At 44.9% G+C, this 25,124-nt stretch overlaps 1 protein-coding gene across 2 annotated transcripts in view; it reads left to right on the top strand.

Annotated features, from left to right (window-relative positions):
• LOC109775821 (probable galacturonosyltransferase 4) overlaps nt 1–24,732 on the top strand; it is a 33,071-nt gene extending 8,339 nt beyond the window's left edge. Inside the window, exons 5-12 of one of the 2 annotated variants that reach the window (XM_020334520.4) lie at nt 20,474–20,753; nt 20,845–20,882; nt 20,976–21,020; nt 21,123–21,476; nt 22,259–22,524; nt 22,657–23,014; nt 23,152–23,727; nt 23,991–24,732. In XM_020334520.4, the coding sequence (XP_020190109.1) occupies nt 20,621–20,753; nt 20,845–20,882; nt 20,976–21,020; nt 21,123–21,476; nt 22,259–22,524; nt 22,657–23,014; nt 23,152–23,727; nt 23,991–24,266 (2,046 nt within the window). In that variant the 5' untranslated portion in view covers nt 20,474–20,620 and the 3' untranslated portion in view covers nt 24,267–24,732. The remainder of the gene's footprint in view (nt 1–20,473; nt 20,754–20,844; nt 20,883–20,975; nt 21,021–21,122; nt 21,477–22,258; nt 22,525–22,656; nt 23,015–23,151; nt 23,728–23,990) is intronic. The other variant, XM_045231457.2, reaches the window with a different exon arrangement.
• The last annotated feature ends 392 nt before the right edge of the window (nt 24,733–25,124 follow it).

Raw genomic sequence — 25,124 nt, forward strand, 5'->3', positions numbered from 1 at the left:
GCATGAGAGATAAATAGTTTCTATAAAACAAATCCACCGCCGTGCTCTAAAAGATATAAGTGAAGCACTAGAGCAAAACTATATAGCTCAAAAAATATAAGTGAAACACATAGAGTATTCTAATAAGTTCCAATTTATGTGTGACTCTCTCAAAAGGTGTGTACAGCAAGGATGATTGTGGTAAACTAAATAAACAAAGACTCAAATAATACAAGACGCTCCAAGCAAAACACATACATGTGGTGAATAAAAATATAGCTCCAAGTAAAGTTACCGGTGGAAGTAGACGAAAGAGGGGATGCCTTCCGGGGCATCCCCAAGCTTTGGCTTTTTGGTGTCCTTAGATTATCTTGGGGTGCCATGGGCATCCCCAAGCTTAGGCTCTTGCCACTCCTTGTTCCATAATCCATCAAATCTTTCACCCAAAACTTGAAAACTTCACAACACAAAACTCAGCAGAAAATCTCGTGAGCTGCGTTAGCGAAAGAAAACAAAACACCACTTCAAGGTACTGTAATGAACTCATTCTTTATTTATATTGGTGTTAAACCTACTGTATTCCAAATTCTCTATGGTTTATAAACTATTTTACTAGTCATAGATTCATCAAAATAAGCAAACAACACACGAAAAACAGAATCTGTCAAAAACAGAACAATCTGTAACTAACGCAAACTTCTGGAACTCCAAAAAATCTACAAAATAGGACGACCTAGACAATTTGTTTATTGATCTTCTGCAATTGGAATCAATATTTATCACGTTCTGGTGATTTTTAACAATTGTTTTCGTGAACAGAAAGTTCTGGAATTTTCAGCAAGATCAAATAACTATCATCCAAGAAGATCCTATAGGTTAAACTTGGCACAAACAGTAATCAAAACATAAAAAAATCTAACCAGAGGCTAGATCAAATATTTATTCCTAAACAGAAGCAAAAAGCAAAAAACTGAAAATAAAATTGGGTTGCCTCCCAACAAGCGCTATCATTTAACGCCCCTAGCTAGGCATTGATAATTTTAATGATGCTCGCATAAAAGACAAGAATTGAAGCGCGAAGAAAGCATCATGAAACACGTGACAAACACATCTAAGTCTAACATATTTCCTATTCATAGGCATCTCATAGAAAAACAAATTATCATAGCAAGCAAAAACTAGCATATGCAAGAAAGCGGAAAGGAACGATAGCAATCTCAACATAACGAGAGGTAATTTAGTAACGTGAAAATTTCTATAACCATATTTTCCTCTCTCATAATAATTACATGTAGGATCATAAGAAAATTCAACAATATAGCTATCACAAAACATATTCTTAACACGATCCACATGTATGCAAAGTTTACACTCTTCCAAAATAGTGGGAATATCATTAACTAAAGTCATGACCTCTCCAAACCCACTTTTATCAAAAATTTCATAAGATTGAACATTCTCCAAATATGTGGGATCTAAAGTTGACACTCTTCCAAACCCACTTTCAATATTATTGCAAAAATTAATATCAATCTCATATTCATCACGGGGCTTAAATAAATTTTGAAGATCAAAAGAAGAATCACCCCCATCATGATCATTGCAACAAATAGTAGTCATAGCAAAACTAGCATCCCCAAGCTTGAGGTTTTGCATATCATTAACACAATTGACATTAAGAGAATTTATAACAACATCATTGCAATCATGCTTTTCATCGAAGGAACTATCAAGTATGGGTGCAATAGCAACGATCTCATGTTTAACATAAGGAACTATAGCAAATTCATCTTCATAAAGATTGGCATCATGGCCACAAGAATAGCAAGCATCATGTTCATCAAGGGATATTTCAATGAAATCATAAGAATCATCATTATCTATAGATTCATGCATATCATTATTTTCTTCCAAAGCAACGGTCATTCTCTCAATAAATTCTTTGACATAGACATTATGAGCATAGTTTTCATATCAATATTTAAGTATGTCAAAATTTTCAGATTCGTAGAGAGTAATATCATACTTTTCAATCAAAGAAGCAACTTCATAAGCACCCTTAAAAGCAAAATTCTTCAATTTGTTCGATATCGTAGTAACTATAAACACCCTTTGCATAAGAAGACAAGATTTCATTATCATTAAACTCACATAGGTAGGGAAGGTGTTTTTTAGGGTTCTTAGAGCAACAAGTAAAATCACAAATTTCACAAAGATTCCAAGCATAACACAGCAATCTGTTTATTTGATTCCATAAGAGTCTCCCTTTTTCAGACAAACGGTGACGCACAAAATGAGCATGCTCATCTAAAGATTTCCTATCAACTAGGCTAGTTGGGGTTTCAGCACGAGCGCATAAGGATCAAAGATGATCCAAGTAGAACACTTTAAGTGGATCCATATCAATAGATTTTTAGCAAGCAAAGATGCAAGCAAATATAAGGCACATGGAAACACAAACAAAAAGACATACAGGAAGAAGGCGAAGAAAAGGCAAATAAAACGGCAAGGGTGAAGTGGGGGAGAAGAAAACGAGAGGCAAATGGCAAATAATGTAATGTGGGAGATAAGGGTTTGTGATGGGTACTTAGTATGTTGACTTTTGCGTAGACTCCCCGGCAACGACGCCAGAAATCCTTCTTGCTACCTCTTGAGCACTGTGTTGGTTTTCCCTTGAAGAGGAAAGGGTGATGCAGTAAAGCAGCGTAAGTATTTCCCTCAGTTTTTGAGAACCAAGGTATCAATCCAGTAGGAGGCCACGCACGAGTCCCTCGCACCTACACAAACAAATAAGATCCTTGCAACCAATGCAATAAAGGGGTTGTCAATCCCTTCACGGTCACTTATGAAAGTGAGATCTGATAGATATGATAAGATAATATTTTTGGTATTTTTATGATAAAGATGCAAAGTAAAATAAAAGGCAATAAAAATAGCTAAGTGTTGGAAGATTAATATGATGGAAAATAGACCCGGGGGCTATAGGTTTCACTAGTGGCTTCTCTCGAGAGCATAAGTATTACGGTGGGTGAACAAATTACTTTTGAGCAATTGACAGAATTGAGCATAGTTATGAGAATATCTAGGTATGATCATGTATATAGGCATCACGTCCGCGACAAGTAGACCGACTCCTGCCTGCATGTACTACTATTACTCCACACATAGACCGCTATCCAGCATGCATCTAGAGTATTAAGTTCAAAAGAACAGAGTAACGCTTTAAGTAAGATGACATGATGTAGAGGGATAAACTCATGCAATATGATATAAACCCCATCTTGTTATCCTCGATGGCAACAATACAATACGTGCCTTGCTGCCCCTGCTGTCACTGGGAAAGGACACCGCAAGATTGAACCCAAAGCTAAGCACTTCTCCCATTGCAAGAAAGATCAATCTAGTAGGCCAAACCAAACTGATAATTCGAAGAGACTTGCAAAGATAACCAATCGTACATAAAAGAATTCAGAGGAGATTCAAATATTGTTCATAGATAAACTTGATCATAAACCCACAATTCATCGGTCTCAACAAACACACCGCAAAAGAAGATTACATCGAATAGATCTCCACGAGAATCGTGGAGAACTTTGTATTGAGATCCAAAGAGAGAGAAGAAGCCATCTAGCTAATAACTATGGACCCGAAGGTTTGAGGTAAACTACTCACACATCATCGGAGAGGCTATGGTGTTGATGTAGAAGCCCTCCGTGATCAATGCCCCCTCCGGCAGGATGCCGGAAAAGGCCCGAAGATGGGATCTCACGGGTACAGAAGGTTGCGGCGGTGGAATTAGGTTTTCGTGGATGCTTCTGTTGGTTTGGGGGTACGTAGGTATATATAGGAGGAAGAAGTACGTCGGTGGAGCAACGTGGGCCCCACGAGGGTGGAGGGCGCGCCCAGGGGAGGTAGGCGTGCCCCCTACCTCGTGCCCTCCTGATTGCTTTCTTGACGTAGGGTCCAAGTCCTCTGGATCACGTTTGTTCCAAAAATCACGTTCCCGAAGGTTTCATTCCGTTTGGATTCTGTTTGATATTCTTTTTCTGCGAAACTCTGAAATAGGCAAAAAAACAACAATTCTGGGCTGGGCCTCCGGTTAATAGGTTAGTCCCAAAATAATATAAAAGTGTATAATAAAGCCCATTAAACATCCAAAACAGAATATAACATAGCATGGAACAATAAAAAATTATAGATACGTTGGAGACGTATCAGTCGTCGTCGTGGCTTTGATCTTCTGAGTCATTGCATCGATGTTCTCACCAAGTGTTGAGGGTTGTGAGTGTTGTGTGTTAGGAGCATTGGGTGGGCAGTGTATGTGTCCGTGGTGCTTCGTGCTCTGTGAGTAGCCCTCTTCTGGGTTGTTTGTATCGGTTTTCGCCCAGTTTTCCGTAAATTAACTGGACAATTCTCTTCTTCTTAATTAATCGATGAGGCAATTCTTTTGCCTGCGTTTCGAAAAAAACAAATCAAGCAAGGAAATGACAGCAAACTACTTAACTACATAGCATAAGTCTAGATTAACAGCAGGTGCATCCTCCTTCCCTACTCCATGCGAGGTTGCTGCTCCTGGCCAAAATATGAACAAGTTCCGAGCATAAGTACCCATAAGTCTCGCCACACACCATAAAAGTTCAACACTAACACCTTACTTAACTTAAGTACATAGCATGCTCAATGTCACCAACGCAGTTGTGCCTGCTGCAACGAAACCTGCACATGACCGAGGAGACGTGGTTGTAGATCTGAACCTTCAGTCCGAGTCCTGAGATGCGCACAACGACAAAGATCGCCGGGGACGATCCGGTGGCCGCGGCAGAAGTAATTCCAGCCCCGGCCAAGCACCATGTGCCCCTCGAAGTTCTGGACCTGCACCCAGAACACGCACCGCTTGTTCGCCGACAGCCTGACCACACGCGGGAGCCGCTTGATGACCAACCAGGTGTTCATCACCTCCACGAACTTGCGAGGGACGACGAGCATGGCGAGGTCCTCGTTGTCCTTGATCTGCTAGTAGAAGCGCAGCGGCTCCCGGGCTCCCTCCTCGTGGCCCTGCCTCGGAGATCGTCCCCTTGAATGAGGCAGGCTCATGAAGGCGATCCTGCCAGGCAGGTCCACCGTCTTGAGCCACCTGTTCATGGGGATGAAATCCTCGGCGCCCTTAGCTCCGGCCACCACCTGAGCTCCTCCACCCGCCACATCCCAGTCAGTCTTCAATATCTTGCCAGATAAGATGACAAGTATTAGTGCACAAACTCTTTGCAAAATGGCACTGATCAGAGACATTTGCCCAAAGGCAAATGCCACTGATCAGTGCACAAACTCTTTGCCAAATGCCACTTATCAGTGGCACTTGCTTTTGGGAAAATGCCACTGATCAGTGGCACTGATCAGTGGACTTGCCCAACAACAAGTGCCACTGATTAGTGGTAGTCTCCCATGAACAAATGCCACTTATCAATGGCACTTGTTGTTGGGCAAATGCCATTGATCAGTGGACTTGCCCAACAACAAGTGCCACTGATCAGTGGTAGTTGCCATGAGCAAATGCCACTTATCAATGGCACTTGTTGTTGGGCAAATGCCACTGATCAGTGGCATTTGCTCATGGGCAACTACCACTAATCAGTGGCACTTGCTGTTGGGCAAGTCCACTGATCAGTGGCATCTGCTTTTCTGTAACTGCCACTCATCAGTGCACTATCCTAAGCATGGAAATATCTATAAATAGCAACAACAAGTGTTGGGGAACGCAGTAATTTCAAAAAAATTCCTACGCACACGCGGGATCATGGTGATGCATAGCAACGAGAGGGGATAGTTGTTGTCCACGTACCCTCATAGACCGAAAGCGGAAGCGTTAGCACAACGCGGTTGATGTAGTCGTACGTCTTCACGATCCGACCGATCCAAGTACCGAACGTACGGCACCTCCGAGTTCAGCTCGATGACGTCCCGCGAACTCCGATCCAGCAGAGCTTCACGGGAGAGTTCCGTCAGCACGACGGCATGATAACGGTGATGATGTTGCTACCAACGCAGGGCTTCGCCTAAGCACCGCTACGATATGACCGAGGTGCAATATGGTGGAGGGGGGCACCGCACACGGCTGGAATAGATCAACGGATCAACTTGTGTGTTCTAGGGTGCCCCCTGCCCCCGTATATAAAGGAGCAAGGGGGGAGGCGGCCGGCCAGGAGGAGGGCGTGCCAAGGGGGGAGTCCTACTCCCACCGGGAGTAGGACTCCTCCTTTTGCTTGTTGGAGTAGGAGAGGGAAGGAAGGGAGAGAGGAGAAGGAAAAGGGGGGCGGCGCCCCCCTCCTTGTCCAATTCGGACTAGAGGGGGAGGGGGCGCGGCTGCCCTGGCCGCCCCTCCTCTTCTCCCACTAAGGCCCATAAGGCCCAATTAACTCCCCCCGGGGGGGGTCCGGTAACCCCCCGGTACTCCGGTTTTCTCCGAAATCACTCGGAACACTTCCGGTGTCCGAATATAGTCGTCCAATATATCGATCTTTACGTCTCGACCATTTCGAGACTCCTCGTCATGTCTGTGATCATATCCGAGAGTCCGAACTACCTTCGGTACATCAAAACACAAAAACTCATAATACCGATCATCACCAAACTTTAAGCGTGCGGACCCTACGGGTTACAGAACTATGTAGACATGACCGAGACACGTCTCCAGTCAATAACCAATAACCTGGATGCTCATATTGGCTCCTACATATTCTACGAAGATCTTTATCGGTCAAACCGCATAACAACATACGTTGTTCCCTTTGTCATCGGTATGTTACTTGCCCGAGATTCGATCGTCAGTATCTCAATACCTAGTTCAATCTCGTTACTGACAAGTCTCTTTACTCATTTCGTAATGCATCATCCCGCAACTAACTCATTAGTCACATTGCTTGCAAGGCTTATAGTGACGTGCATTACCGAGAGGGCCCAGAGATACCTCTCCGACAATCGGAGTGACAAATCCTAATCTCGAAATACGCCAACTCAACAAGTACCTTAGGAGACACCTGTAGAGCACCTTTATAATCACCCAGTTACGTTGTGACGTTTCATAGCACACAAAGTGTTCCTTCGGTAAACGGGAGTTGCATAATCTCATAGTCATAGGAACATGTATAAGTCATGAAGAAAGCAATAGCAACATACTAAACGATCAAGTGCTAAGCTAACGGAATGGGTCAAGTCAATCACATCATTCTCCTAATGATGTGATCCTGTTAAACAAATGACAACTCATGTCCATGGCTAGGAAACTCAACCATCTTCGATTAACGAGCTAGTCAAGTAGAGGCATACTAGTGACACTATGTTTGTCTATGTATTCACACATGTATTATGTTTCCGGTTAATACAATTCTAGCATGAATAATAAACATTTATCATGATATAAGGAAATAAATAATAACTTCATTATTGCCCCTAGGGCATATTTCCTTCAGTCTCCCACTTGCACTAGAGTCAATAATCTAGATTACACAGTAATGATTCTAACACCCATGCATGGAGTTTTGGTGCTGATCATGTTTTGCTCGTGGAAGAGGCTTAGTCAACGGGTCTGCAATATTCAGATCCGTATGTCTCTTGCAAATCTCTATGTCTCCCACCTGGACTTGGTCCCGGATGGAATTGAAGCGTCTCTTGATGCGCTTGGTCCTCTTGTGAAATCTGGATTCCTTTGCTAAGGCAATTGCACCAGTATTGTCACAAAAGATTTTCATTGGACCCGATGCACTAGGTATGACACCTAGATCGGATATGAACTCCTTCATCCAGACTCCTTCATTTGCTGCTTCTGAAGCAGCTATGTACTCCGCTTCACACGTAGATCCCGCCACGACGCTTTGTTTAGAACTGCACCAACTGACAGCTCCACCGTTCAATGTAAATACGTATCCGGTTTGCGATTTAGAATCGTTCGGATCAGTGTCAAAGCTTGCATCGATGTAACCATTTACGACTAGCCCTTTGTCACCTCCATAAACGAGAAACATATCCTTAGTCCTTTTTAGGTATTTCAGGATGTTCTTGACCGCTGTCGAGTGATCCACTCCTGGATTACTTTGGTACCTCCCTGCTAGGCTAATAGCAAGACACACATCAGGACTGGTACACAACATTGCATACATGACAGAGCCTATGGCTGAAGCAGAGGGAACATCTTTCATTTTCTCTCTATCTTCTGAAGTGGTCAGGCATTGAGTCTGACTCAACTTCACACCTTGTAACACAGGCAAGAAACCTTTCTTTGCTTGATCCATTTTGAACTTCTTCAAAACTTTGTCAAGGTATGTGCTTTGTGAAAGTCCTATCAAGCGTCTTGATCTATCTCTATAGATCTTGATGCCTAATATGTAAGCAGCTTCACCGAGGTCTTTCATTGAAAAACTCTTATTCAAGTATCCTTTTATGTTATCCAGAAATTCTATATCATTTCCAATTAGCAATATGTCATCCACATATAATATCAGAAATGCTACAGAGCTCCCACTCACTTTCTTGTAAATACAGGCTTCTCCAAAAGTTTGTATAAAACCATATGCTTTGATCACACTACCAAAACGTTTATTCAAACTCCGAGAGGCTTGCACCAGTCCATAAATGGATCGCTGGAGCTTGCACACTTTGTTAGCTCCCTTTGAATCGACAAAACCTTCTGGTTGCATCATATACAACTCTTCTTCCAGAAATCCATTTAGGAATGCAGTTTTGACATCCATTTGCCAAATTTCATAATCATAAAATGCGGCAATTGCTAACATGATTCGGACAGACTTAAGCATCGCTACGGGTGAGAAAGTCTCATCGTAGTCAATCCCTTGAACTTGTCGAAAACCTTTCGCAACAAGTCGAGCTTTATAGACAGTAACATCACCGTCAGCGTCAATCTTTTTCTTGAAGATCCATTTATTCTCAATGGCTTGCCGGTCATCGGGCAAGTCAACCAAAGTCCATACTTTGTTCTCATACATGAATCCCATCTCAGATTTCATGGCCTCAAGCCATTTTGCGGAATCTGGGCTCACCATCGCTTCTTCATAGTTTGTAGGTTTGCCTTGGTCAAGTAACATGACCTCCAGAATAGGATTACCGTACCACTCTGGTGCGGATCTTACTCTGGTTGACCTACGAGGTTCAGTAGTAACACGATCTGGAGTTTCATGATCAATATCATTAGCTTCCTCACTAATTGGTGTAGGTGTCACAGGAACCGGTTTCTGTGATGAACTACTTTCCAATAAGGGAGCAGGTACAGTTACCTCATCAAGTTCTACTTTCCTTCCACTCACTTCTTTTGAGAGAAACTCCTTCTCTAGAAAGGATCCATTCTTAGCAACGAATGTCTTGCATTCGGATCTGTAATAGAAGGTGTACCCAACAGTTTCCTTCGGGTATCATATGAAGACATATTTCTCCGATTTGGGTTCGAGCTTATCAGGTTGAAGCTTTTTCACATAAGCATCGCAGCCCCAAACTTTAAGAAACGAAAACTTTGGTTTCTTGCCAAACCACAGTTCATACGGCGTCGTCTCAACGGATTTCGATGGTGCCCTATTTAACGTGAATGCAGCCGTCTCTAAAGCATAACCCCAAAACGATAGCGGTAAATCAGTAAGAGACATCATAGATCGCACCATATCTAGTAAAGTACGATTACGACGTTCGGACACACCATTACGCTGTGGTGTTCCGGGTGGCGTGAGTTGCGAGACTATTCCGCATTGTTTCAAATGTAGACCAAACTCGTAACTCAAATATTCTCCTCCACGATCAGTCGTAGAAACTTTATTTTCTTGTTACGATGATTTTCCACTTCACTCTGAAATTCTTTGAACTTTTCAAATGTTTCAGACTTATGTTTCATTAAGTAGATATACCCATATTTGCTCAAATCATCTGTGAAGGTGAGAAAATAACGACACCCGCCGCGAGCCTCAACATTCATCGGACCAGATACATCAGTATGTATGATCTCTAACAAATCTGTTGCTCGCTCCATTGTTCCGGAGAATGGCGTTTTAGTCATCTTGCCCATAAGGCATGGTTCGCAAGTACCAAGTGATTCATAATCAAGTGATTCCAAAAGTCCATTAGTATGGAGTTTCTTCATGCGCTTTACACCAATATGACCCAAACGGCAGTGCCACAAATAAGTTGCACTATCATTATCAACTCTGCATCTTTTGGCTTCAACATTATGAATATGTGTATCACTACTATCGAGATTCAACAAAAATAGACCACTCTTCAAGGGTGCATGACCATAAAAGATATTACTCATATAAATAGAACAACCATTATCCTCAGATTTAAATGAATAACCGTCTCGCATCAAACAAGATCCACATATAATGTTCATGCTTAACGCTGGCACCAAATAACAATTAGTTAGGTCTAAAAGTAATCCCGAAGGTAGATGTAGAGGTAGCGTGCCGACGGCGATCACATCGACTTTGGAACCATTTCCCACGCGCATCGTCACCTTGTCCTTAGCCAGTCTTCGCTTAATCCGTAGTCCCTGTTTCGAGTTGCAAATATTAGCAACAGAACCAGTATCAAATACGCAGGTGCTACTGCGAGCTCTAGTAAGGTACACATCAATAACATGTATATCACATATACCTTTGTTCACCTTGCTATCCTTCTTATCCGCCAAATACTTGGGCCAGTTCCGCTTCCAGTGTCCAGTCTGCTTGCAGTAGAAGCACTCAGTCCCAGGCTTAGGTCCAGACTTGGGTTTCTTCTCTTGAGCAGCAACTTGTTTGCTGTTCTTCTTGAAGTTCCCCTTCTTCTTCCCTTTGCCCTTTTTCTTGAAACTGGCGGTTTTGTTGACCATCAACACTTGATGCTCCTTCTTGATTTCTACCTCCGCAGCCTTTAGCATCGCGAAGAGCTCGGGAATTGTCTTATCCATCCCTTGCATATTATAGTTCATCATGAAGCTCTTGTAGCTTGGTGGCAGTGATTCAAGAATTCTGTCAATGACACTATCATCCGGAAGATTAACTCCCAGTTGAATCAAGTGATTGTTATACCCAGACATTTTGAGTATATGTTCACTGACATAACTATTCTCCTCCATCTTGCAGCTGTAGAACTTATTGGAGACTTCATATCTCTCAATCCGGGCATTTGCTTGAAATATTAACTTCAACTCCTGGAACATCTCATATGCTCCATGACGTTCAAAACGTCGTTGAAGCCCTGGTTCTAAGCCGTAAAGCATGGTACACTGAACTATCGAGTAGTCATCAGCTTTGCTCTGCCAGACATTCTTAACCTCGTCAGTTGCATCTGCAGCAGGCCTGGCACCCAGCGGTGCTTCCAGGACGTAATTCTTCTATGCAGCAATGAGGATAATCCTCAAGTTACGGACCCAGTCCGTGTAATTGCTACCATCATCTTTCAACCTTGCTTTCTCAAGGAACGCATTAAAATTCAACGGTACAACAGCACGGGCCATCTATCTACAAACAACATAGACAAGCAAAATACTATCAGGTACTAAGTTCATGATAAATTTAAGTTCAATTAATCATATTAATTAAGAACTCCCACTTAGATAGACATCCCTCTAATCATCTAAGTGATCACGTGATCCAAATCAACTAAACCATGTCCGATCATCACGTGAGATGGAGTAGTTTTCAATGGTGAACATCACTATGTTGATCATATCTACTATATGATTCACGCTCGACCTTTCGGTCTCAGTGTTGTGAGGCCATATCTGCATATGCTAGACTCGTCAAGTTTAACCCGAGTATTCAGCGTGTGCAAAACTGGCTTGCACCCGTTGTAGATGAACGTAGAGCTTATCACACCCGATCATCACGGGGTGTCTCGGCACGACGAACTTTGGCAACGGTGCATACTCAGGGAGAACACTTTTATCTTGAAATTTAGTGAGAGATCATCTTATAATGCTACCGTCAATCAAAGCAAAATAAGATGCATAAAAGATAAACATCACATGCAATCAATATAAGTGATATGATATGGCCATCATCATCTTGTGCTTGTGATCTCCATCTCCGAAGCACCGTCATGATCACCATTGTCACCGGCGCGACACCTTGATCTCCATCATAGCATCGTTGTCGTCTCGCCAACTATTGCTTCTACGACTATCGCTACCGCTTAGTGATAAAGTAAAGCAATTACAGGGCGATTTCATTGCATACAATAAAGCGACAACCATATGGCTCCTGCCAGTTGCCGATAACTCGGTTACAAAACATGATCATCTCATACAATAAAATATAGCATCATGCCTTGACCATATCACATCACAACATGCCCTGCAAATACAAGTTAGACGTCCTCTACTTTGTTGTTGCAAGTTTTACGTGGCTGCTATGGGCTGAGCAAGAACCGTTCTTACCTACGCATCAAAACCACAACGATAGTTTGTCAAGTTAGTGTTGTTTTAATCTTCTCAAGGACCGGGCGTAGCCACACTCAGTTCAACTAAAGTTGGAGAAACTGACACCCGCCAGCCACCTATGTGCAAAGCACGTCGGTAGAACTAGTCTCGCGTAAGCGTACGCGTAATGTCGGTCCGGGCCGCTTCATCCAACAATACCGCCGAACCAAAGTATGACATGCTGGTAAGCAGTATGACTTGTATCGCCCACAACTCACTTGTGTTCTACTCGTGCATATAACATCTACGCATAAAACCAGGATCGGATGTCACTGTTGGGGAACATAGTAATTTCAACAATTTTCCTACGCACATGCGGGATCATGGTGATGCATAGCAACGAGAGGGGAGAGTTGTTGTCCACGTACCCTCGTAGACCGAAAGTGGAAGCGTTAGCACAACGCAGTTGATGTAGTCGTACGTCTTCACGATCCGACCGATCCAAGTACCGAACGTACGGCACCTCCGAGTTCAGCACACGTTCAGCTCGATGACGTCCCGCGAACTCCGATCCAGCAGAGCTTCACGGGAGAGTTCCATCAGCACGACGGCGTGATGACGGTGATGATGTTGCTACCGATGCAGGGCTTCGCCTAAGCACCGCTACGATATGACCGAGGTGGAATATGGTGGAGGGGGGCACCGCACACGGCTGGAATAGATCAACAGATCAACTTGTGTGTTCTAGGGTGCCCCCCTGCCCCCGTATATAAAGGAGCAAGGGGGAAGGCGGCCGGCCAGGAGGAGGGCGCGCCAAGGGGGGGGGTCCTACTCCCACCGGGAGTAGGACTCCTCCTTTTCCTTGTTGGAGTAGGAGAGGGAAGGAAGGGAGAGAGGAGGAGAAGGAAAAAGGGGGGCGCCGCCCCCCTCCTTTTCCAATTCGGACTAGAGGGGGAGGGGGCGTGCGGCTGCCCTGGCCGCCCCTCCTCTTCTCCCACTAAGGCCCATAAGGCCCAATTAACTCTCCGGGGGGTTCCGGTAACCCCCCGGTACTCCGGTTTTCTCCGAAATCACTCGGAACACTTCCGGTGTCCGAATATAGTCGTCCAATATATCGATCTTTACGTCTCGACCATTTCAAGACTCCTCGTCATGTCCATGATCATATCCTGGACTCCGAACTACCTTCGGTATATCAAAACACAAAAACTCATAATACCGATCGTCACCAAACTTTAAGCGTGCGGACCCTACGGGTTCGAGAACTATGTAGACATGACCGAGACACGTCTCCGTTCAATAACCAATAGCGGAACCTGGATGCTCATATTGGCTCCTACATATTCTACGAAGATCTTTATCGGTCAAACCGCATAACAACATACGTTGTTCCCTTTGTCATCGGTATGTTACTTGCCCGAGATTCGATCGTCGGTATCTCAATACCTAGTTCAATCTCGTTACCGGCAAGTCTCTTTACTCGTTCCGTAATGCATCATCGCGCAACTAACTCATTAGTCACATTGCTTGCAAGGCTTATAGTGATGTGCATTACCGAGAGGGCCCAGAGATACCTCTCCGACAATCGGAGTGACAAATCCTAATCTCGAAATACGCCAACTCAACAAGTACCTTCGGAGACACCTGTAGAGCACCTTTATAATCACCCAGTTACGTTGTGACGTTTGGTAGCACACAAAGTGTTCCTCCGGTAAACGGGAGTTGCATAATCTCATAGTCATAGGAACATGTATAAGTCATGAAGAAAGCAATAGCAACATACTAAACGATCAAGTGCGAAGCTAACGGAATGGGTCAAGTCAATCACATCATTCTCCTAATGATGTGATCCCATTAATCAAATGACAACTCATGTCCATGGCTAGGAAACTCAACCATCTTTGATTAACGAGCTAGTCAAGTAGAGGCATACTAGTGACACTATGTTTGTCTATGTATTCACAAATGTATTATGTTTCCGGTTAATACAATTTTAGCATGAATAATAAACATTTATCATGATATAAGGAAATAAATAATAACTTTATTATTGCCTCTAGCGCATATTTCCTTCAACAAGTGCCAATAGCACCCATGTGCACCCATGCACATTTTGCAGCGTCCTAAAATGGTCCTTCTACATGCACGTATAACAATCAACACAAACCCTAGCTTGAACATGTATGTAGCAAGAGGAACAACAACATGAACATGATCCTAGCTTGAACATGAACATGCCATTTGCATGAACACAGATCCTAGCAAGACCCTACCATGAACACAGATTCTAGCAAAGCACACTACCATTGGGGATTCTAGCATGAACACAGCTACTAGTATGAACACAGATCATAGGACACACTAGCAGTAGCAGAAGAAAATTATCCTAGGACACACACTATACGAAACAAAAACAAATCGGTCCGATTGGATTCGATTGGGGTCGCATCCAATCGGGTCTACTCGAGTCCTATCTAATTCTATCGAATCCACTAAGTACTAGCACATGCCTAAGAAATAAACCCCTAATCTACATTTACGAGCAAGCATTGAGGGGGTTTGACTCACCGGAGCACGCGCAGTGGCAGCGAACCGAGGCCGGGGTGAAAACCCCGGCGGGAAGGAGAGAGGTGGCGGAGCAGAGGAGGAGCCGGCCCTGGCGACGGCCTGCGGCATCGGCCCCGTGCTCATCGCCACGCCGGAGGTCGAGGAGGACGGCCCGCCGACAGGAGAAAACCCTTGGACGGGGGTCAAGAAAACCCCCCTGCCCAATGGGGTCCCAAGAAGCGGCGGCTCCGTGGGCGGTGCCGGCGCCGAGCCCAGGACCACAAGGTCCGGAATCGGCGGAGCAGGAACGCCCGGCACCGCATTGGCCGGTGCTCGTGTTGGCCGGCAGCAGATGGGGGACGGCGCTCGTAGCGCCGACGCTAGGTCCTGGCCCGAGTTCTGGAGCCCGGCCAGCCAGCGCTCCTGGATGCTAGCGATGCGCTGGTCGACGGGGGTCAGAGGACGGCGCGATGGTGGGCGAGGCAGAGCCATCGGAGGAGAGGAGAGGGAGGGGCGGTGAGGGAGAGAGGGAGCGGTGGGAACAGTGCAACTGAGGCGGTGACAGGAGAGGGGAGGGGTTATGAGACGGCCCCTCCGTCTCCCGCGCTGCCCGAGGCGTGCAACTCCCTCGGACGCGTGGCCGCATCGAGCCAGGCTCGCGAGCTTCCGCCGGGCCAGGCTGCGGCCTGCTTTAAGGTCCATGCGGGCCACAAAACGCATACAACGCAGGCAACCAAACAGGCTGCGCACATCCCGCACTAGCTTGGTTGGGCTGCATGCGGGCAACCAAACACGCCCATGATGAATGAACGTTAGCGAACGCTGGCGCATCGATGGTTTCGCCTAAAGGAAATCGCAAGTCCCCGGCTGAGCTCAGTTCTTAGGTCGCCCAATTTTGTTGCCCTGGTTTTACCTATGATCAAAGAAAATGAACGTTAGCGAACGCTGGCACATCGATGGTTTCGCCTAAAGGAAATCGCAAGTCCCCGGCTGAGCTCAGTTCTTAGGTCGCCCAATTTTGTTGCCCTGGTTTTACCTATGATCAAAGAACAATACAAAATAGAACCATACAAGAAACACACTGCTTTACCAAAAACCAACTCAAAATACACGGTCGGTCCCCAAATATTGACACGAGCGGTTAGCTATCTCTTAAACAACCAACAACAAAATTATGGTCAAATTACCCAATCCAGTGAGGTAAGGTGTGTTTGACTAGTGACATATTCCATCTTACCGAAACAAGGTTTATCTTTATTTGTGGCAAACTTAACCAGCCAATTTATTTGGCAATAGTTGTCCATAGTTGCGCCAAGGATCGGCAGAAATAGCATGTGACCAGTATAGCAGCAAAAATTTACAGGTCATCCACATAAAGTGCATACCTTTGAAACATAAAGGTTGGTTAGAACACCGGCAGAAAGAAAAGGTCGGTTGGAGCAAACCATAAGTAAAGGACACCGATATGAGTCAAACATTAGGTTTCCTGGTTCTCCCGAGCGAACATTTGGTGAGGGAGGATCGATTCATCGAACGGTTTCGTTCGCTAGGATAGCTTCCTAGCGTGACCTCATAAGGCTGGCCAAGACTTTAATTGGGCCTCCCCTCAATCAACGTCATCATTGCGAAAAACATAAAAATGGACAAAAAAGGCCAATTTTCATGTTTTTTTGCGGGTGGCCAATTTTCATGTTGACTACTAACAAGCCTTAAACCTGGAATTTGGGCTTGATTTTCAATTAGTAATTTTTTTTACCATAATATGTATAATACACCGCCGTCATGTTTAAATGGATTAGAACTTAAAAACTTAACAATTATGTTTTAAAGCCAAGTCAGTACGAGCAGACCATACCAGTTATTTTTTGAAAACGGGCAAAAGATTTGCCACGTATATTAATTAAGACAGAATAAAGTTTGTGTTACAAACACCCCTTAACAATACACGGAAGAATCACTCTCCCGGTATGATGGACCCTAGTTTCTTAGCTCCGGCGGCGACCCAAAATGATGCCTCCCTTTTGATGTTGTCGAGAAGAACCGTAGGCGGAGCGGCCATGTTGCGGAATACACGGGCGTTTCGCTCGTTCCAGATCGTCCATGTAGTGAGCATGGTGAGCGAGGCCATGGCCTTCCGGTTGAGGACAGAAGCATCAGTCAACCCAAGCCACCAGTCTAAGGTGGAATGCCTCATGGGCCAAGTTGAGGTGTCAATGTGAATGAGTTGCAGCCATGCCTTGACCAAGCCCCATAGGCGAATGGTGAAACGACATTTGAAGAAGAGATGGTCAACCGATTCATTCTCACGCATGCATAAGGGGCATGAGCCACAGTTAGGACAACCGCGCTTGGCCAATCAATCCGCAGTCCAGACTCTATTTTGGATGGCCAGCCAAGCAAAGACTTGACCTTGGGTAGAGCCCAGATTTTCCACACTGCATGCTCCAAGGGAGAGCGAATGAGACCGAGAAATTGCGCTTTGTAGGCGGACTCCGCCGTGTAGAGGCCACTAGTAGAATGCTTCCAAACAATGTCGTCGTCAATATCCTCCTATAGGTGAAAATCCCGGATGGTGGCCCAAAGCTCGAGAAATTGTCTGAAGTGTTCTATAGAAAAATCGGACGTCATCTTGATCTTTTTAACCCAAGCGCCATCCTTTAGTGCTTCCCACACCTTCCAATTCTTCCTTGTTGATGCCGCGTAGATGAGAGGGGCCAAATCCATGGGTTTGCGGTTGTGCACCCACGGAGAGTCCCAAAAGGGGGTGCGCGCGCCATTTCCCACGATAATAGTTGAGGAGGCATAGAAGAAGTTGTAGTCTGCGTTATCACACGGCTTGCCCATGCCAACCCACATCTTAGTTGGCTCCTTCCACTCAAACCAAATCCAAGGAAGCCTCAGTGCCCTAGCAAATTTCTCCGTGTTTAGCACTCCAAGACCCCCATTGGCAATTGGGCGGCAAACAGTGTCCCAATTAACCTTGCATTTAGCCCCGGTGGTCTTGTCTGTTCCCTCCCAAAGGAACGCTCGCTCAAGCTTGTTGAGATTTTTGAGGGTGCTTGTGGGGACGACGAGCGTAGTGATGAAGTATATGGCTTGGGAGGCAAGCACCGACTTGACCAAGGCGGTGCGTCCCATAGACGTGATGTTTTGCCCGTCCCAAGGGACCAACTTTGCCGCCGCCTTATCCTCCAGGAACTGAAAGTCCACCTTCCTGAGCCGCCACACAGAGAGCGGGAGGCCTAAGTATTTCATGGGGAAGGATCCGCGCGCCGCCGGAAGGTTTTGAAGGATGTCCGACAAGTTGATGTGCCCACAACGGATTGGGATGACCGAGCTCTTGTGAAAGTTGGTGGCTAGACCGATGACATCGCCAAAAAGACAAAGGATGTTGGAGAGGTGGTTGTCGTGGTTCTAAGTCTGACAGTAGAATGGGGGGTAGGGATGTAGAGGCAAGATCCTAGCTATGGAGAAGCTGTACGCACGAGTTTTATGAGTTCAGGCCCTTCTCGGAGGAAGTAACAGCCCTACGTCTAGGAGCCCGGAGGCGGTCGACTGGATTATATGCGTGTGTGTTACAGGGGGTGCGAACCCTTGTGCATGTGGAGGGGGGTTGGCTTATATAGAGTGCGCCAGGACCCCGGCCAGCCCACGTTACAAGGGATTTAAGGTACATCAAGAGGGGGGCATTACTGGTAACGTCCGTAATAAAGTGTTATAAATGGCTATTAAGTCTAGGAGTTAATGCTCGACCGTTGCTGTGTAGAGTGACTTTAGGTCTTCTGTCCGTCGAGTGTTTCTTGTTACGGTCGAGTGATCTTGATTCCTCCGAGTGGAAATGTTTCTGGTCGAGTGGGTGATGGTACCCCTCAAATGCTTCTGGCTTTAGAGTGATGTCCTTGGGGAGGGTATTTAGGTCATGCCTGCGACCCTACCCTAGGTACATGTCCTCAACAGTGGTCAATATCGCGCTTGATGGGTGCCATGAAGACCGCCGCGTCGTCCGCATAAAGGGAGGTTCGTAAAAGAACCCCACGGCCACGGATTTTATGAAATAGCCCTCTAGTTGCCGCCATCTCTGGAATTCTTTGGAGTGGGTCGATCGCGATCACAAATAGCAAGGGGGATATAGGGTCCCCCTGCTGGAGCCCCTGGCCATGGTTGATGGGGCTGCCAGCGACGCCGTTAAGAAGAATCCGCGAGGATGAGGAGCAAAGTAGGGTGGTGATCCAATCTCGAAAAATGCTCGGGAACCCCCTACGGCAGAGGAGGTCAATGATATACTCCCACTTGACTGAATCAAATGCCTTCCGAATGTCCAACTTGAAGAGAAGCAAAGGGGTTTTGCACTTGTGGAGGCTCCGCGCAAGATTCCTCACATACATGAAATTGTCATGGATGCTTATTATCTTGATGAAAGCACTCTGCGCGTTGGAGACAAGGTGGAGCATGTGGTGGCTAAGACGGATGGCGAGGACCTTTGCAATGATCTTGGGAATAGCATGAATCAGACTAATTGGACGGTAGTTAGAGATTTCTTCAGCTCCATCCTTCTTTGGGAGCAGTACAATGTTGGAAGAGTTGACCCAATGAAGGTTGGCCGTGCGGAGGTTACCGAAGCAAAAGATGGCCTTCATAATATCATGCCTGATGATGGCCCAACAACTCTTGAAGAAAAGCCCGGTGAAGCCATCCAGGCCGGACGCCTTGTCACCAGGCATCTGGTTGATGGCCTCACGCACCTCCTCCTCGGAGAAAGGGTCCGCGAGGTTGCCCAAATCATCACGAGCCTCAATGTCCAACCCCTCCCAGTTGAAGTCTGTGGTCGCCGTGGAGCCTTTTCCCATGGTCGAGGAGAAATAGTCGTGGACAATTGCCTCCTTTTGAGAGTGCTCAGTGACCCATCCACCGTTGCGCTTGATACAGTGTATGTGGTTCTTGCGTCTTCTAGCGTTCACCCGGCGGTGGAAAAGATATTGCACCACAAGCTTCAACACACTGGCGCCAAACTCTTGAGATGGAGTAAGGGCCTATTCTCAAAGGCCAAGGTCATGCATCATGCTGCCTTACTAGTAATTCTTCACCTGGGCATGGCTCAAGACTCGAGGCACCTCTCTGTTGAGGAGCTGGAGCTCCGCTCTAGGCTTAAGCGGAGAGTCATTGCCTTGGCAGTTTTTGAGAGGGCGAGAAAAAAAGCAATGTGCTAGGATTTCCAACCTCAAAGAGGGGATGCAATCAACGATCATACCAGTTATGAAACTACAAAAATCCCAATACTTGAAAAACAGATAGAAGAAAAACTTAACAAATTTATGTGTCAACCTGAGTTGCCATTTGTTTCACATAGAAGAAGATGGCACAAAAAATATTGATTCTTTTACATGTGATGTTCATGTAATTTGCCATGGTATACAAACAGAATTTACCATGCTTTGTTCAACACTTTTTCTATGTTTCAAAAATAATTTACGAAACAGAATTTATTATGGTGTACTATATGCGATAAAAGTTTCCTTGGTGTGTACAAAACTAATTTGCCATTCGGGCGAGAATTAGCAAAATCCCGCCCCAAACAGAACCACCGGAACGTGGCAAGCCTGATCTTGACGGCCTGGCCTGAACCCAAATGCGCACTGACCCGCGGAGGTCTCTCGGAAGCGGCGGCTCTAATCACCACGTCGCCGGAGACGATCGACTGCGGCCATGGCCGCGGCGCGGCGGTGGCGGCGAAAATGTAGGACGCGGAACGCGGTGCTGGCGCTGCTCATCGCCTCGGTGCTCGCGCCCCTCGCGCTCTACAGCGGCGCACCCATCTCCCCCTTCTCCGGCCCCGCCCGTACGCCTCTTGCCCTCCCCCCTTCGTTCTTAACAGAGTGCCCATCTGAACTCGTCCCTGACGCGTGTGTTGATCTTGGTGCTCTTCGCAGTGACTAGGGGCGCCTTGGGTCGCGATCCCTCCACTTTGGTATGGCCGCGTTTGGGAATTTCTGCATGTTTCAGAAAGGCTTTCGGAGGTCGACTGAAGCTTTGCGGTCCTGACGTGTTTCCCTTTTCGTAGATTTCCCGGAATGAGGCGGGGAAGCGCCTGAACGCTCTGCCGCAGGTGAATTTCTTCTTAGATATGCGTCCATTTCTTCTTCTTCTTCTTCTGAAATGAATGTGAAAGGTTGTCATCTGAAGTTTGTAGCGCTGAATATATTCCTAGGACACATTTGATCCTGTGCCGAAGGCTGCATCGGATACAAGAGCGAACAATGTGGGCGATCAGGGCACTCAACTGGGACAGAATGGTGGAGTTCAGCAAGTTGTCATGGGAAGCAATATAGAGATGTCAGGTGAATCCAGTGGTAGCAAGGACGGCAGAGTGCGCAATGTAGAAGAGGCGAAGGTGTCGTCACATGATACGAGTAAGAGAAAGCGTGCTGATGGCATGGTTATTACTTCGGAGGAGGGTGCTCAGCTCACCAAACAGAGTGGCCTGACCAATGTTGGTGCAGCAGGGGATAACGAAGTTCGTGCAATGCACAATGCTGGAGATCTAAATGCCCATTTGGACAAGGTAATGATTGTTTTGTTTTTCAGAGAGTAGAGCTGTGCATATATTCCTGCTCATCAAGTAAAATTTATAGGTGTTACATTTGTACATAAATAACTCTGAATTATGTGAACAGACAAAATCCTTATTACTGGATTAAGTCTAGGCTTATTGAGGCATGGTTTATTACATTCTGTCACTAACAGAGTCATCCTAGGTCAATATTCAGTTTGCAGTTCCTGCTATGCTGCCGGGCTGGTGGCCTGATGGAATATCAAATTTTCGTCATGACTAATCTCAAAGTACTCTCTCCAAATTTGAACTAAAACCACGACAAGTATTTTGGAACGGAGGGAGCACTAATTGTTTCACTTCTTTGCGGTTCTTATGTTTGTTAGCTTTCCTTCTTGTAACTAATTGTAGGTTTATCTCCTTTCCATTCATTGAGGCAACGAATCCTTTTGGTTTTGTTCTTACAAATGCTTTCTTTGTAGAAACACTAATTGAAGAGAACCTGCTGTTTACTCCCTGTTGTGGACTTGCCTATCATTTAGGCGATGTTGTTGCTCTGCAGTCTTTTTTCTTCAACATATTAATAGATAATAAACCAGCGGTGGTGTATTTTAGGGAAAAAAAGAATCTGGAAAATATTATTATGAGTCACTTTTTGAGAGAAGCTTTCTATACCGATATTTTCGTGTAATTTATTAGAATTAATCTGCAGCTTTTAGTTTTCACAGGCTGACAGTATACTTTTTCTTTCGGCATTAGGTAATGATTTAACCGATAGTGATTTGATTTTCCAGAATGATGAAAAATCATCTCAGCAAATTACAGACTCTACGTCAAAAGAGTCTGGTGCAATGATAACTAGTAGTAATACTAGTTATTCCCCAACTTCTTCAGATAAGACGATACTTGTTCTCAAGGACCAGTTGAGAAGAGCGAAAATATATATTGGATTTTTACCTTCTAGAGGCAATCATGGGTTTGTGAAGGATCTCCGAAGAAGGATGAGGGATATCCAGCAAGCACTGAGTGGTACAACCATTGATAGGCAGTTACCAAAGAAGTACTTCTCTTTCTTTGTATTACAAAGTTCTGCACTCTTGGTGTTGAGTGATGATGCGTACCTGCTGTTTGGTTACTCTTTTATAGCAAGTGACTGGCTCTTAACTATTTAACCCAATTTTATTGTTTACAGTGTCCATAAAAAAATTAGAGCGATGGAATCGATATTAACAAAGATCAAACAAGTCCATGATAACTGTGCAGCTGCTATTGATAAGCTACAAACAAACCTTCACTGGACAGAGAACCAGCTCGAGGCTAACAAGCAAGAGGCTACCTACGCAGCACAGGTAGCAGCTAAAGCTCTGCCAAAGAGGCTTCATTGTCTTGCACTGCGGCTTACAAATGAGTACTATACATCCAGTTCCAACAATAAGCATTTTCCATATCAAGACAAGTTGGAAGATCCGAAACTACATCACTATGCATTATTCTCTGACAATGTACTTGCTGCCGCTGTGGTTGTGAACTCAACTCTTATACATGCTAAGGTATAGTGCTTGGTGCATAAGGGAGCACGTATAACTCTGAATCACTGCAAGTAAAACTTATGGTGCAGTGACCATTTTCAGAAAATTCAAATTCGTTTTACATGTACCAAGTACTAATATCTTAACCTAAAATGCAGAAACCAGCAGACCATGTCTTCCATATTGTGACTGATAAGCTTAATTATGCTGCAATGAGGATGTGGTTTTTGGCGAATCCCCCGGTTAAAGCTGCTATTCAGGTTCAGAAAATCGAAGAGTTTACATGGCTAAATTCGAGCTACAGTCCAGTTTTGAAGCAACTGGCGTCCCAATTCATGATCAATTACTACTTCCGTACTCCACAGAATAAACCTGATAGAAATCCCAAGTTCCGGAACCCCAAGTACCTGTCTATTCTCAATCATCTGAGGTTTTATCTTCCTGAGATCTTCCCAAAACTTAACAAGGTGTTATTTGTCGATGATGACATTGTAGTCCAGCAGGACTTAAGTCCACTTTGGTCGGTAGATCTCAAAGGCAGGGTTAATGCTGCTGTCAAAACCTGTGGTGAAGTTTTCCATAGGTTTGATAGGTACCTCAACTTCTCAAACCCTCTTATAGCCAAGAAGTTTGACCGACATGCATGTGGGTGGGCATATGGCATGAACATGTTTGACTTGTCTGAGTGGAGAAGGCAGAATATCACTGCTGTGTATCACTACTGGCAGGAACAGGTGAGTATTCGTGAGCTTTTCAACAATGTTTAAAGTTAAATTGCCCTCGCCCTTATGTTTCGCATGAGCTCCGACAACAACTAAAAGAAAATTGCGTTTCATTCTATCTGTATGAGCATTATATATTTGCTATTGATCCTTTTTTTTTCAAGTATTGAACTATGTTGAAGCTGTGGTATCATACTCAACATTAAGTTTGTTTTCACTATTCTGTTCTGCTGTTACCATATAGTTCACCCAAGGACATGTATCTCATTCTGCAGAATGAACATAGACTGTTATGGAAGTTAGGAACACTCCCTGCTGGCCTGGTGACATTCTGGAACAACACCTTCCCTCTCGATCGCTCATGGCATCTCTTGGGCTTAGGATACAAGCGGAATGTCAACCCAATGGATATCGAGCAGGCTGCAGTCATACACTACAACGGGAATCTGAAACCTTGGCTTGAGGTTGGGTTGCCAAAATACCGCAGTTACTGGTCCAAGTATGTCAATTTCGATCACGCGTTCATAAGGGAGTGCCACATACATCCATGAGTTGCTGCTGCGGAATCCTGTGCATAGGCTGCTGAGATGGCTTCAGTTTTTTTGTAGCTCCGTAGGTTTTCTCTTCCTTGGTATCTACATTATCTAGAGCGTTGGTTTGGTGACTAAATCACAGTGCAAGTAAGTCGTAGCAGGCCTTGGAATAAAATGTGCAGTAGAGGCTAGAGCCAGCAGTGCTGTAGAGTATATATATATATATATGTGTGTGTGTGTGTGTGTGTGTGTGTATAGGACAAATGTTTCCTACACGCAGTGGTAGTTACCACCACTTGCGTTTTCTATGTTGTATGTAGTATCTGTCAAAATCGAGAGTATGTACGTGTAGTATGTAGTATATATCAATGATTAGGTAGTATATATACTAATTTTTAGATAGTATGTACCATATTTTGAGTATGCTCTTTTTTACGTACAAATATGTACGAATTTCATAAATATAACAAAAACTATGGACTCATACGCAATTTTTTCATGTAACTTGCTTTGAAATATCTTAGATATAGTTTATGAACATATTTAAAATAATAAAATAGTATATATAGTATCATATGGTAGTATATAAGATATGTGGGATAACTACTACTGGGTGGTAGGATGGATTAAGCGATATTAGTATTGTCATGCTCTGTCTAACAGATCTTGTAACAGACATAAACATTCATAGTCTCCACCATGGCCATCAATGGCCGTAAAGATAGCTTCAATACGGGTAACGGAGTCCTGGGAGTAATCGACAGCGTTACGGCGGCCGGTTTATAATCTGCAAGCGAGACACAGACACCTTGCTCTACAAATACTGCACTGTGTGCTACTGCCACAGCACAGCAGCATTGCAGAGTTGCGTCCGTA

Source organism: Aegilops tauschii, chromosome 7, assembly GCF_002575655.3.
Source record: "Aegilops tauschii subsp. strangulata cultivar AL8/78 chromosome 7, Aet v6.0, whole genome shotgun sequence".
In the NCBI taxonomy this organism is placed as follows: domain Eukaryota; kingdom Viridiplantae; phylum Streptophyta; class Magnoliopsida; order Poales; family Poaceae; genus Aegilops; species Aegilops tauschii.